The sequence below is a fragment of the Eptesicus fuscus genome, chromosome 10, assembly GCF_027574615.1.
Source record: "Eptesicus fuscus isolate TK198812 chromosome 10, DD_ASM_mEF_20220401, whole genome shotgun sequence".
In the NCBI taxonomy this organism is placed as follows: Eukaryota; Metazoa; Chordata; class Mammalia; order Chiroptera; family Vespertilionidae; genus Eptesicus; species Eptesicus fuscus.
In genome coordinates this window covers 7,362,810-7,376,746 of record NC_072482.1, presented here as the reverse complement: position 1 = coordinate 7,376,746, position 13,937 = coordinate 7,362,810, and the positions used below count along the sequence as shown (strand labels likewise).

Below are 13,937 nucleotides of genomic sequence, written 5' to 3'. Positions count from 1 at the left end.
TCATACAGTTCATAGGAATGTCCCTGTTACTAACACCAAGGAAGAAGTAAGATATCACTGAGGCATTATCTGCAAATATTAGTCTCACACAGAGTAAAGGAAAATATATCACATGAATACAAGAGAGAACACGACATTACAAGATGTAACAGCTCAAATGTGATAAAAACAAGATACCATTTTCTACCCACTAACTTAGCAAACATTTAAAAATGTATTCTCTTCAGCTGACCAGAATGTAGTGAGACCAGCTCTCTAACATTGCAGGTGGAGGTATATGTTGTACAACCTTCTGGAAAACAATCTGGGAACATATACACTATGAGCCTTAAAATGGTTCATCTCTAACTATAAGAATACTAGAGGCCCGGTGCACGAAATTCGTGCACGGAGGGGGGTTGTCCCTCAGCCCAGCCTATACCCTCTCCAATCTCGGACCCCTCAAAGGATGTCCGACTGCCCGTTTAGGCCCGATCCCAAGGGCAGTCAGACATCCCTCTCATAATCCAGGACTGCTAGCTCCCAACTGCTTGCCTGCCTGCCTTCCTGATTGCCCCCCAACTTCCCTCCTCTGCTGGCCTGGTCACCCCTAACTGCCCTCTCCTGCAGGGTTGATCACCTACAACTGCCCTTCCTTGCAGGCCTGATCCCTCTCAACTGCCCTCCCTTGCAAGCCTGGTCCCTCTCAACTGCCCTCCCTTGCAGGCAGGGTGCCTCCCAACTGCCCTTCCTTGCAGGCCGGGTGCCTCCCAACTGCCCTCTCCTGCTGGCCATCTTGTGGTGGCCATCTTGTGTCCACATGGGGGCAGGATCTTTGACCACATGGGGGCAGCTATATTGTGTGTTGCAGTGATGAGCAATCTGCATAGTTCTCTTTTATTAGATAGGATAGAGGCCTGGTACAGGGGTGGGGGCCAGCTGGTTTGCCCTGAAGGGTGTCCCTGATCAGGGTGGGGTTCCCTTGGGGCATGGGGCGGCCTGCGCGAGGGGCCTGTGGTGGTTTGCAGGTGGGCCACGCCCCCTGGGACGCAAGCGGAGACCCTGGTATCTGGAATTTATTTTCCTTCTACAACTGAAACTTTGTAGCCTGGAGCAGAGCCAAGCCTGGGGCTCCCTCCGAGGCCCGAAGCCATTTGTGTTGGGGTTATAATTGAAACTTTGTTGCCTTAAGCGGGTGGGCCCGGCCATGGTGTGTGGGAAGCTTTGCTTCCCCTGTTGCCGGCGGCAACCCTGGCCTGCTCTCTCAAGCTCCATTCTGCTGCCATTTGTTTGAATTTGTTTACCTTCTATAATTGAAACTTTGTAGCTTGAGTGGAGGCTTAGGCCTGCAATGGCTGGCAGAAAGCTTGGCTTCCTCTGTTACCTAGGGAACCTTGCTCTCTGTGGCTGTAGCCATCTTGGTTTGGGTTAATTTGCATACTCGCTCTGATTGGATGGTGGGCGTGGCTTGTGGGTGTGGCTTCTGGGTGTGTCGGAGGTATGGTCAATTTGCATATTTGTCTATTATTATATAGGATAATCAGAAGTCAAACAAAAATGACCTAAAACAGTTTATAATGGTGTTATTGATTTAATCCTTACCTAAGGATATGTTTAGAGAGAGAGGAAGGAGGGAGAGGGGGAGAGAGAGAGAAAGAGAGAGAGAGGGAGAGAGAGAGAGAGAGAGAGAGAGAGAGAGAGACATTGATGTGATAGAGTAACATCGATTGGTTGCCTCAAATAGGGGATTGAAACCGCAACAACCTTTTTGGTGTATGGGACTACTATCCAACCAACTGAGCCACCTGGCCAGGGTGGTATTATTTATTTTGGCTAAAAACTGCAAATAACATAAATATCTAGAAATTGGAAATGATGAAATAAATATGGTTCAGCCACCAGATGGAATGTATACTGCCAGTGAAAATCATATCTTGAAAACAATCTAAAGAAAGTAAAAAATGGAACCAAATTTATATATTTTAATGGTCTCTTTATTTAAAAAAAAATACAGGAAGAAAACATATCAAAATGCTAACAGTGAGTGCTTATCTCTTGGGTTATGGAATTACAGGTGATATTTAATTTCATTTTTATACTCCTCTGAATTATTCATGTTTCCTAAACTGAGCATATAATTTTTATTATTCAGTGGGAAATAAATGTTTTGTTGGCTTTCATCAATCCCCAAAGTAATAATACTTATAAACCTACTAACTGAATAAGTGGAAATGAACGAGAGTCCAAATCAAAGAAAATGAAACTGAGGCAATGCAGTGCAAATACCTGCATGTCAAAAATCCATGGGGGCCCTTGCTGGGTGGCTCAGTTGGTTGGAGTATTGTTCCATACACCAAAAGGTTGTAGGTTCTATTCCCAGTCAGGGCACGTACCTAGGTTTCAGATTCGATCTCTGGTTGGGATTGTAAGGGAGGCAACCGATCGATATTTCTCTCTCATATCCAAGTTTTCCTCTCACAGTGATGAGTCTCTCTCAAATCAATGAAAACATATCCTCGAGGGAGGACTACAAAAAACAATTTTTTTTAAATCCACTTGAGTCAGAAGGCAAATGACTCCTTTGCAGACCTTCTGAGGCTGCCTGCTCCAGCCTCATCATTATGGCTGCTTCTCCTCTGTAAAAGGGTCCAGGAGCCACAACCGCAGAGGCTCCACTGTCCGGAACAGATGGACAGATGTATAAGAAAGTTCTGTCACCAATAAAATACTGTATAGGAGCACGTGGTTATTATTGCTGCTTTCCTCCTTGGTGGCTAAGTGTACCTCAGGATTGCACATAACAAATCCAACAGCGTGATATGGAGCACTCTGGATCACAAGGTTAACTAACTACTGTTTTCCTTTCTGTTTGATGTTTCCTAAATACCTCTTGATATTTTGAGAATTCTTTAAATAAACCATCGATTTAAGAAGCTGAATTTTAACTCAGGTCAAACAACTGACTGGATGCTAAAGTCTAACCTTGGGTGAAGCATATGCACACTTGGACTAGATTACAATCTACACCCAGAAATGGGCCATACTGAGGGTCAGGTTCTAACAGACAATGAGCTTCCTCTACAAAGGAGGTAAATTAGCTGAGTGCTGGGAACATGCATATATTTTGCTATATTTTCCTTTATACCTTTTTATACATTTAAAGTATCTACACAAATAAAAGAGAAAAATGCAAATTGACCATACCTTCGTGACTCCCAACAGCCAATCAGGAGTGAGTATGCAAATTAACCCAACAAAGATGGTGAGTTAATGTGCATACACAGGCGCCAAGTGACCGGTGCGGGGCCTCTGGGCAATGTGGGAAGGTGGGGCCAGAGCAGAAAGAGGTGGTTCCGGGGCCGGGCCGGCGTGGAAAGGTGGTGCCGGCAGCCAGGGAAAGGAAGGCCCATTCTAGCACAAATCTTCGTGCATCTGGCTTCTAGTTTCATTATATTTTTTGAAGCAGGTGAAGATTCAATACAAGTGAACTAGATTAAAAATTGGAATTTACGCAAATACTAGTAAAGGCTTTGCAAATCGAAACAGGAAGGACCTATTCACACACAACAAAGAGGAAAGGCTGCCATTCCCTGTGAGAAAGACATGAGACATTCAAAGCAGACCATTTTGAGACTGCTAGAAATTATTTTAGGTCTACCTACCCCACAAAACCCAAAACTCAACTAACCAGTTAAAACAGCTCTGTCCTGAGAACAGAGGCCTTTGTGGAGAAAGCAGTTGGTATCAGCTAGAGCAGTGGGAGTCTGAGGACAGAATGAAAGAGGAGAGCAAGAATGAAGGTGTCACGTGTAACACCGAGAGAAAGCAGAAAACTCTGCAGACCAGCAATAATGATTGGAACATTTAAGGTTTTGAAGATATCCCATGTTCATTAATTTTGTTCTCTCCAGAGGGGATAATATAAGTTCATGCATACATAATGGTTAACATTTATGGGCTATTTACTAGGTGCTAGGCTCTGGGCTAATATTTACATACTAGTGGCCTGGTGCATGAAATTCGTGCACATTAAAAGGGGATTAATTAGAGGAAATAATTTAATATTGCTATTTGCCCTTTCTCTATAATAGAAGTGTCAGAGATGAAAGAAAAGTAGTAAAATGTATATGAAAACCTTCTTCCTGTCAGAGTCTGGGATGCACCATGGGACCCAGAGTCAAGTCCCCGCATGTGCCTCAAAATCGCGTGAGACCCAGACCCAGCCGTTCCCTGCTCCCCTGGGCTAGATCTAGACCCAGCTAGTCCCACCCTTGTCAAGCCCCGTCAGGCAAGGGATATAGCATCAGGTCCCCTGGCCTAGCGCCAGGATGGGGGGTCATGGCCTGAGGTCCCCCAGCCCAGACCAGGGCGAGGGGCATGCCTTGAGGTCCCCCGTCAAGCCCCGCCAGGTGGGGGCATGGCCTGAGGTCCCCCATCAAGCCCTGCCAGGTGGGGGGGGGCAGAGCCTCAGGTCCCCCGGCCCAGCACCAGGAAGGGGGCGCAGTCTCAGGTCCCCCATCAAGCCCCACCGGCAAGGGGGCACAGCCTCAGGTCCCCTGGCCCGGTGCTGGTGCTGGGGACACAGCCTGAGGTCCCCTGTCAAGCCCCGCTGGGCAGGGGGTGCGGTCTGAGGTCCCCTGGCCTGGTGCCAGGATGGGGGGCACGGCCTGAAGTCCCCTGTCAAGCCCCACCTGGTGGGGGGCACGGCCGGAGTTCCCCTGACTCAGCACTGGGGGGTCCCCTGTCAAGCCCCGCCGGGCGGGGGGTGTGGTCTGAGGTCCCTGGCCTGGCACTGGGGCGGGGGGAGCAGCCTGAGGTCCCCTAGCCCAGCACCAGGACGGGAAGCGCACCTTGAGGTCCCGTCAAGCCCTGCTGGGTGGGGGGCACAGCCTGAAGTCCCCTGTCAAGCCCCACAGGGGCAGGGGAGAGCATAGCCTCAGGTCCCTGCTGATTGCTCTGCTTGTTAAGGCTCCTTATGGGAACTTGGCCTCAGCTGTGGGTGCAGCCATCTTTGCGATGGAGTGATGGTCAATTAGCATATTCCCTCTTGATTAGATAGGATACCTATTTTCTTATTAAGTCTCATCCATAAGTCTATAAGTACTATTATTATTATTTCCATCCTATATAATAAAAAGCTAATATGCAAATCGACCAAAAGGCAGAACCATTGGTTGCTATGACGCGCACTGACCACCAGGGGGCAGATGCTCAATGCGAGAGCTGCCCTCTGGTGGTCAGTGCACTCCCACAGGGGGAGCACCACTCAGCCAGAAGCTGGGCTCATGGCTGGGAAGTGCAGCGGTGCTGGCGGGAGCCTCTCCTGCCTCTGCGGCAGCACTAAGGACCCCTCGGGGGATGTCCGTCTGCCGGCTTAGAGGGCACAGGCTGGACTAAGGGACCCCCAACCAAGTGCACGATTACGGTGCACTGGGCCTCTAGTTTACAGATAAGGAAACTGAGGCTGACTGAGGTCCTGGGCAGGCAGCAAAGTTTGAGTTCAAATCCAGGCCCACCTCACTGCAGAGCCCGCATGCTCTTGAACTACTCCACCTAGAAAAACGGGAGGGGAGAGTTGAGGCCTAGTGGGATCTGCAGCCTGGGAAGAGGAGTTGCCACACAAACTGAGCACGTAACAGCATAGCTATCATAGCTCCCAGTGTGCACGCTGATAGCCCTAGCTCTCGTCTGGTAGGAATAACTAAACAGACTGTGCATGTCGGTAGTTAGAATGGATAGCAGTCACTTCTAGGGGTGTGGTCATTGGAGGAGAAATGTCTCTCTTTCCTTGAACTCCAGCAGTCCCAGTAAAAAATCAATCCAGGTAATTCTAGCTTGGGGGTCTCATTTTAACATGATCCCAACTAAGTTATATCTAGCCCAAGGTATAATAATGCCACAGTGTGTCTTATTTTATTTTATTTTATTTTATTTTATTTTATTTTATTTTATTTTATTTATTATTTTATTTTATTTATTATTTATTTTATTTTATTTTATTTTATTTTATTTTATTTATTTTATTTTATTTTATTATTTTATTTTATTATTTTATTTTATTTATTTTATTTTATTTTATTTATTTTATTTTATTTTATTTTTATTTTATTTTATTTTATTTTATTTTATTTTATTTTATTTTATTTTATTTTATTTTATTTTATTTTATTTTTTTTTATTTTATTTTATTTTATTTTATTTTATTTTATTTTATTTTATTTTATTTTATTTTATTTTATTTTATTTTATTTTATTTTATTTTATTTTATTTTATTTTATTTTATTTTATTTTATTTTATTTTATTTTATTTTATTTTATTTTATTTTATTTTATTTTATTTTATTTTATTTTATTTTATTTTATTTTATTGATTTTTCACAGAGAGGAAGGGAGAGGGATAGAGAGCCAGAAACATCGATGAGAGAGAAACATCGACCAGCTGCCTCCTGCACACCCCCTACCAGGGATGTGCCCGCAACCAATGTACATGCCCTTGACCGGAATCGAACCCGGGACCCCTCAGTCCGCAGGCCGACGCTCTATCCACTGAGCCAAACTGGTTTCGGCGCCACAGTGTGTCTTAAGGTTTAACCAAGATTATTTAAACAGAAGTACATCAAAGTTACAACCGAACTGGCCTCAGATAGACATCTCCATCATACCGCCTCACAACTGTGCCAAACTACAGTTTAAAAAGCATTTTCATAGATACTCATTTAATCCTCACAACTCTGTGAGCTGAGTCTTATTATTTCTGTTTTATGGATGAGGAAACTAAGGCTCCAAGTTATTTGCCCAAGATCATGGAGCTAGTAAGTAGTAAAGAAAAAGCAATTCAAGAAGTGCGGGTAAAACGAAAACACAAAAAACATAATAAATGGCACATTTGAGAGAAATGTAGTCGTCTGGTGAAGAATAACTTCTTCAGTGTTAACACAGACACCTACAGATATTTTGAAAAGGAGTGGCTACAGGTTATACTGGTTAGGAAACAAAAGTTCAATCATTCTGTAATTTGTCTAATACTACACTGTTTTACTGATATGGCTGTTCACGCAATAGAAATACGATACAAATTTGTTTAGAAAAATAATGTTTGATATTGGTAAGGGATGTGAAGCAAGTGGGGGATTTACTAACAATCAAATGAATCCAGTTATCACAATAGCTAGTGTGGCTCCGTGTGAACCAGCCTTATACTTGGAACAATGATATCAAGTCAGAGAACAATAAATTTAGAAGCTTGTCCTGCCATCAAGTGGCCAATGGGGCCACTCTGCAATAACAGTAGTTTTATATGAGCTATAAAAATTATTGCAGGCAATATTACCACTATTGGTAATAATTTGGCAAATTGAAGTCAATACACACAGACGGGAATGTTACTTGTTCATGACGTTTGGATGATTGAAGACCCAATGTAAAGGTTTCTGCTGTAATGGCGATTAACCACCCAGCAATTAACGGCAGTCTGAAGTGGAACAATAGTCATATAGTGGGAAAAGTAATAAAAATGTCCCAGCAAAGGTACTAAAATAAGGACAATAAATGTTTTATAATAATCTGGAATTGTAAAATGATCCAAACCTAGATGTTGTTTCAGGTTGTAGACTATTAATACCAAACCACCACGTGCATGAAAAGGGGACACGATTTATTCAGTGACAATTATATTCCTTCCAAATTGCAGAGCTAGGTGATTACCTCTATTGAAAGTATGAATGCAACTCTGCTGATCAGTTAAAACACTCATGGTTTTATATCACATCACTAACAGGTGGAAGACAAGAGTATATAAAGCTGGCCTTGGCAGTTTGGGATATGGTGATACTACTCACGTGAACAGCCATATCAGTAAAACAGTGTAGTATTAGACAAATTACAGAATGATTGACCTGTCTTAAGTACAGAATCAGAGAAAACACAGTTGATGACTGGTGCAGACAAGGTATCGTGACTTTAACCCAAGCATAAAGTGGGATAGTACACTCCACTGCCTTATGTATGGGTAGGCCTGATGCATGAAGATTCATGCAAGAATGGGCCTTCCTTCCCCTGGCTGCTGGCACCACCTTCGCTCTGGCTGGAGCTGCCTTTCTGCTCCTGCTCAGAGCCGCCTTTCCCCTCCAGCCTGAAGCCGCCTTTCCACCTTCCCATGCTGCCCAGAGGCCCAGAGCAGCTGAGGTGGTGCGGAACGCTTGCGTTGTCACCATGGCAACAACACAAGCATCCCGCCCTGCCCCTGGCTGCTCAGTGCCCACATATGCAAATTAACCTGCCAGCTCTGTTGGGCTAATTTGCATACTCACTCCTGATTGGCTGATGGGCGCCACAAAGGTTCGGTCAATTAGCATGTTACTCTTTCATTAGGTAGATGCTGGGCCTGGCCAGTGTGGCTCAGTAGTTGAGTGTCGAACTATGAACCAGGAGATCACAGTTCGATTCCCAGTCAGGGAACATGCCTGGGGTTGTGGGCTTGATCCCCAGTGTGAGGTATGCCGGAGGCAACCAATCAATGATTCTCTGTCATCATTGATGTTTCTCTCTCTCTCCCTCTTCCTTCTTCTCTGAAATAAATAAAAATATATTTTAAATAATAAAATAAAATATACTGGAATGGATCTATTACTAATCAACAAATCCTAGTTGTGAACAAAACTGGCTGCAAGGAACTAAATTTTCAACTATGATGCTTAAGTGATAAAGACCACAATGTCAGGGCTGGTTGGTGTCTCCGCAATTCTCTAGCTCTTTCCCTCCAGTTACAAATAGTTTCTGCATCTTAGTTTCACACTACCACATTCAAAAGCAGGAAATGTGAGCAGAGGCAAAAAGAGGCTTTCTTCACAAAATAATCTCTCCCAGATCAAAAGAAATCTTTTCAAGAACTCTCCCTCAGGGGACTTTCTTATGTCTCATTGGCCAGAGTCCATGAAATGAGGTCACCATAGACCAGTTATTGGGATTATCAGAAATTACTGTAAAAGACGTAAACTAATCCAGATACCTGCTCTAAGTATACTGTCACCTTATTAATAGCTGAATAAAATTATGGTTCTTAAAAAAGCAGGGCCAGGAGAGACTGTTGGGTAGGTAATCCACAGTGCCTGCTTTACTAGCCAAAGACCAGGTAGTCTGTTGTTGGTAAAACCAGGAAATAGAATTCATTCTACTTAATGGAAATATCACAGAAAACATGCTCTCCTTAAGAGCTAATACAAAGTACACACTAAGAAACATGAAAGAAAAGTCCACTGTCTAAGTGAAGGATTACATTCTTTCATTCCATAAATGTTTACTCGGTGCCTACTATGTGCCACATGCTGCTCCCAGTCTGAAGAGTAAAGTGGTGAACAAACAAAGCCCCTGCCCTCAAAGAGCTTACAGTCCAGTGGTTTCTGATATAAAGTTGTCTGTCTTATAGAAAATAACAGCAGTCATACTTCCAAAGTAAGACTGTACTTCGACATACTGGCCAAATTGCAAAAAACAAACAAACAAAAAACAAAAACAAAACATGACCAGGTTGAATTACAGAAAGTTCACCATACATTACACTAAGTTATTTTTTAAATATTAAAATATTGGTAATGTAGCCCTGGCCATTGTGGTTCGGTTCGTTGGAGCATCATCCCATACACCAAAAGGTGACGGGTTCGATTCCCGATAAGAGCACACAGCCAGGCTGCGGAACCTATGATGTTTTTCTCTCACATTGATGTTTCTCTCTCTCTCTCTCTCTCTCACTCTCCCTTTCTCTCTCTAGAAAATCAATAAAAAAATAAAATATTAGTAATGTATAGTTGATATAGCACTTTTTTAGGTATTCAAAATACTTTAATGTACATTATCTTTACTTCCCCATTGACTGTGAAGGAAGAATGGGTGGATATTATTTCACAGGCCCTAGGAGGATGAGAACCTAGGTCTCCTGCAGCTCTCAGCTTTTACTACAAACTAATATTTATACTTAATGGAAATAATATTTATACTAATATTTAAGTATAAAGGTACCACATTTATACTCAAAGATAGAGGCCAAAGTTCTTAGAAAATCTGAGAAGATGACTCATATTCTCATTGTGGCTGAGTTGGCCTATTAGAGAAAGTTGTGATAAAGTGATATTTAGGGGTCTTGATACACATCCATACATCTTGGATTTAGCTAGGGTCTCTATGTGTTTGAAAATACTTTATTAGAATTTTACTACAGAAATAGTCTCTAGGGAGCTTTTAGTTCTATTGTATGGCTGGGTTTCCTTGAATGTGTCAAACAGAAAGAGGATGAGAAGAAAGCCAGCCCTAGAGTTATATTCTTTGTGCCCTAATTCTCAGGGTACAAGTGCACAAAAGGTCGACCTATCTATGTTCTGAAGCCAGGAGCCCCAGAAACCAGATCTCTTGCTTGAAGGAGGCCCTCAATCATCCAATTTCAGGACAATAGTTAATCAATAAAGACTTTTTCACCAGAATAGAGAATCCAACATCAAATCCTACATAGGGTGTCTCAAAGAAATGTATACACACTTTAATAGCTGATAGCTCAATTTTGAAAATGAAATGTATTTTTTATTTAAATTCTTTATTGTTTAATGTATTACATAAGTCTCCTTTTCCCCCCATTGACCTCTCCCCAGCTGCCCCCAACCCTCAGCACATGCCCTCACCCCACCTCACCCCACCCTCCAACTGTGTCCATTGGTTATGCTCATAAATGTATTTTAATAAACACTGCCTTTATCATTATTCAAAGTGTGTGTATACATTTTTTTTGGATATCCTGTATGTCTACTACCAATGTAGAAAAGAAATCTTTTAAGTGAGTTAATTTCCCACTTAATAACAGACTGTTTAGAGGTAAAATTATTCATCTTCCGATCCAAAAGAGAGCAGAGGAGAAGCTAGAAAAGGTCAAAGTGAAAAGTGTCATTTCAACAAGGTAGGGGAGTGCTGGGGGGGTGATGAAAGAAGTACTCAAATGAAAGGAAAAACAACTCAACTTACTTTTTGGTGAGCCGAGGGTCCAGAGGAGGGTGCTGTGCTCCATACACAGGCTGGATGCTAAAAGCAAAAAAAAAGGGAAGAGGCTGTCAGGACACTAAAAATGATGGGTGAGTGTCACCTGCATCACAAATTGGAAGGAACTTTGAGAAACAGGTCACCTCCAATAACTGTATCCAATCCAGCCCCAAAAGATAGTAACCTACTCTTGAAAAAAAAGAAAGTCCTTACAACTTAACAAAAGGAAAACAAACAATCCAATTAAAAAATGGGCAAATGACCTAAATAAACACTTCTCCAAAGAGGACATACAGATGACCAAGAGACATAAAAAAATGCTCAATGTCACTAATCATCAGAGAAATGCAAACTAAAACAATAATGAGGTATCACCTCACACCTGTCAGAATGGCTATCATCAACAAATCAACAAATGACAAGTGCTGGCGAGGATGTGGAGAAAAGGGAACCCTCTACACTGCTGGCGGGAATGCAGACTGGTGCAGCCACTGTGGGCAACAGTATGGAGTTTCCTCAATAAATTAAAAATGGAACTGCCTTATGACCCAGTGATTCCACTTCCGGGTATATATCTGAAGAAACCCAAAACATTAATTCAAAAAGATATACCAGTGTGACTCAGTGGTAGAGTGTTGGCCCATGCACCAAAGGGTCTTGGTTTTGATTCCCGGTCAAGGGCATGCACCTGGGTTGCAGGTTCAATCTCTGGCCCTGGTTGGGGCATGTGCAGGAGGCAACCAATTGATGTGTCTCTTTCACATGTATGTTTCTCTCTCTCTTCTCTCTCTCTCTTTCTCTCTCTCTCCTCCCTCCCTCCCTTCTACTCTCTCTAAGAATCAATAGAAAAAAATATATTCAAAAGATATATGCATTGCAGCATTATTTACAATAGACAAGATATGAAAGCAACCCAAGTGCCCATCAATAGATGAGTGGATAAAAAAGTTATGGTACATATATACAATGGAATATTACTCTGCCATAAAAACAAATGTAATCTTACCATTTGCAACAGCATGGATGGACCTAGAGGGTATTATACTAAATGAAATAAGTCAGACAGAAAAAGACAAATTTCACTCATATGCAAAATCTAAAGAACAAAATTAATGAACTAGCAAAACAGAAACAGACATACAGATACAGAGAACAAAATGATGGCTGCCAGAGGATTGGGTGAAATAGGTGAAGGGATTAAGAAGTACAAATTGGGGGTGGAGGTGGGCTGGAGGGGGTCAATGGGGGGGAAAAGGGGATATCTGTAATGCTTTCAACAGTAAGAAAAAAAAAGAAGTACAAATTGGTAGTTACAAAACAGTCACAGGATATAAAATACAGCACAGGGAATATAGTCAATAATACTGTAATAATTATGTAGGATGCCAGGTGGGTATCTGAAATATTAAGGGGATCATTTTGTGAATTATATGATTGTCTAACCACTATGCTGTACACCTGAAACTAATACAAAATAATATTGAATGTCAAGTGCAATTGAAAAATAAAATTAAAAATATATATATATAGCAATTATATACCAAAAAAAGAAGAGAATATAAAAATAATAGTAATTGGCAAATGTTAAAGTGGGATAGAAGTAAAAGTAGAAGAATAAGTGTGTACAATGATTTCCTCATCTTTTACTGAAAAGACTCAAAAGATATTGAAGGCTAATAGCTCAAGTAATAGAGGCATAAGTATATTCTAAGATATAAAATAAACCTAAGAAAAATAACATAGCCAAATAAAAACAGGTGGGGAGGGGATAGGAAATACAACTACTAATTTTATCACTGCTCCTGGTGGAGAGGAGTCAATAGATATTGTCTGAAGAAATATGGTATAAAGTTATATATATAAACACAAACACTAAGATAGAAGGATAAGCTTTCCAAATTAACAGAATATACACATGCACACCCACCTTTCAAAGCATGTACAGTCCTTAGAGTGAAAAAATTTTAAAGAAAATATTAAAAATAGAACTAAGGCCAAGTACATTAATCATTACAATAAATGTAAATGGACTGAACTTACCTATTAAAATAAAGAGAATTAATATTAACAGAGGGCAGAGGACTGGTTAAATAAATTATAGTATACCTGTTAAAAAGATTGAGGTAGTTCTATATCCACTGACATGAAAAACTCTAAAACATTCATTGAAAAAAGATGCAGAACTGTATGCATAATATGCCACCGTTTGTTTTTTAAATCCTCACCCGAGAATATGATTTTATGGACTTTTAGAGGGTGAAGAGAGAAAGAGAGAGAGAAGAGAGAGAGAGAGAGAAGAAAACATCAATACGAGAAACATCGGTTGGTTGCCTCCCGTACTCACCCCAACCTGGAATCGAACCTGCAACCTTTTGGTGTACAGGACTACTGAACCACCTGGCCAGGACATGCCACCATTTTTGTTTGTTTGTTTTAATTTTTTTAAAATTGATTTTTAGAGAGGAAGGGAGAGGGAGAGAATCATTAATCAGCTGCCTCTTGCATATCCCTACTGGGGATTGAGCCCACAACCCGGGCATGTGCCCTGACTGGGAATCAAACCATGACCTCCTGGTTCATAGGTCAACACTCAACCACTGAGCCACACCACCAGGCCATGCCACCGTTTTTGTAAAAAAAACTTTAACATAAAGCATATCCACATATTCACATAGAATTAGATCTATGTACTTATAACGTATCTCAGAAAGTTAGATCTATGTACTTATAACGTATCTCAGAAAGAATACACAAGATAGCAGTAGCAAGTGGTTTGGAAAGGAACTGGATGACTGGAGGACCCAGCGGCAAAGAGATTTAGTTTTTACTGCAAACCTTTTTGTACCTTTCTCAATTAGTATCATGTACATGTATCACCTTTTTAAGAAATAAATTAAGCAATCTTGAGAGGATTGGGAGGTTTAAATGGGACAATGTG

At 41.5% G+C, this 13,937-nt stretch overlaps 1 protein-coding gene across 1 annotated transcript in view; it reads right to left on the bottom strand.

Annotated features, from left to right (window-relative positions):
• The window catches only part of TBC1D22B (TBC1 domain family member 22B), an 80,585-nt gene that overhangs the window by 45,609 nt on the left and 21,039 nt on the right, over positions 1-13,937 (bottom strand). The window contains exon 2 of the mRNA XM_008151957.3: positions 10,985-11,041. Coding sequence (XP_008150179.1) covers positions 10,985-11,041 — 57 coding nt within the window. The remainder of the gene's footprint in view (positions 1-10,984; positions 11,042-13,937) is intronic.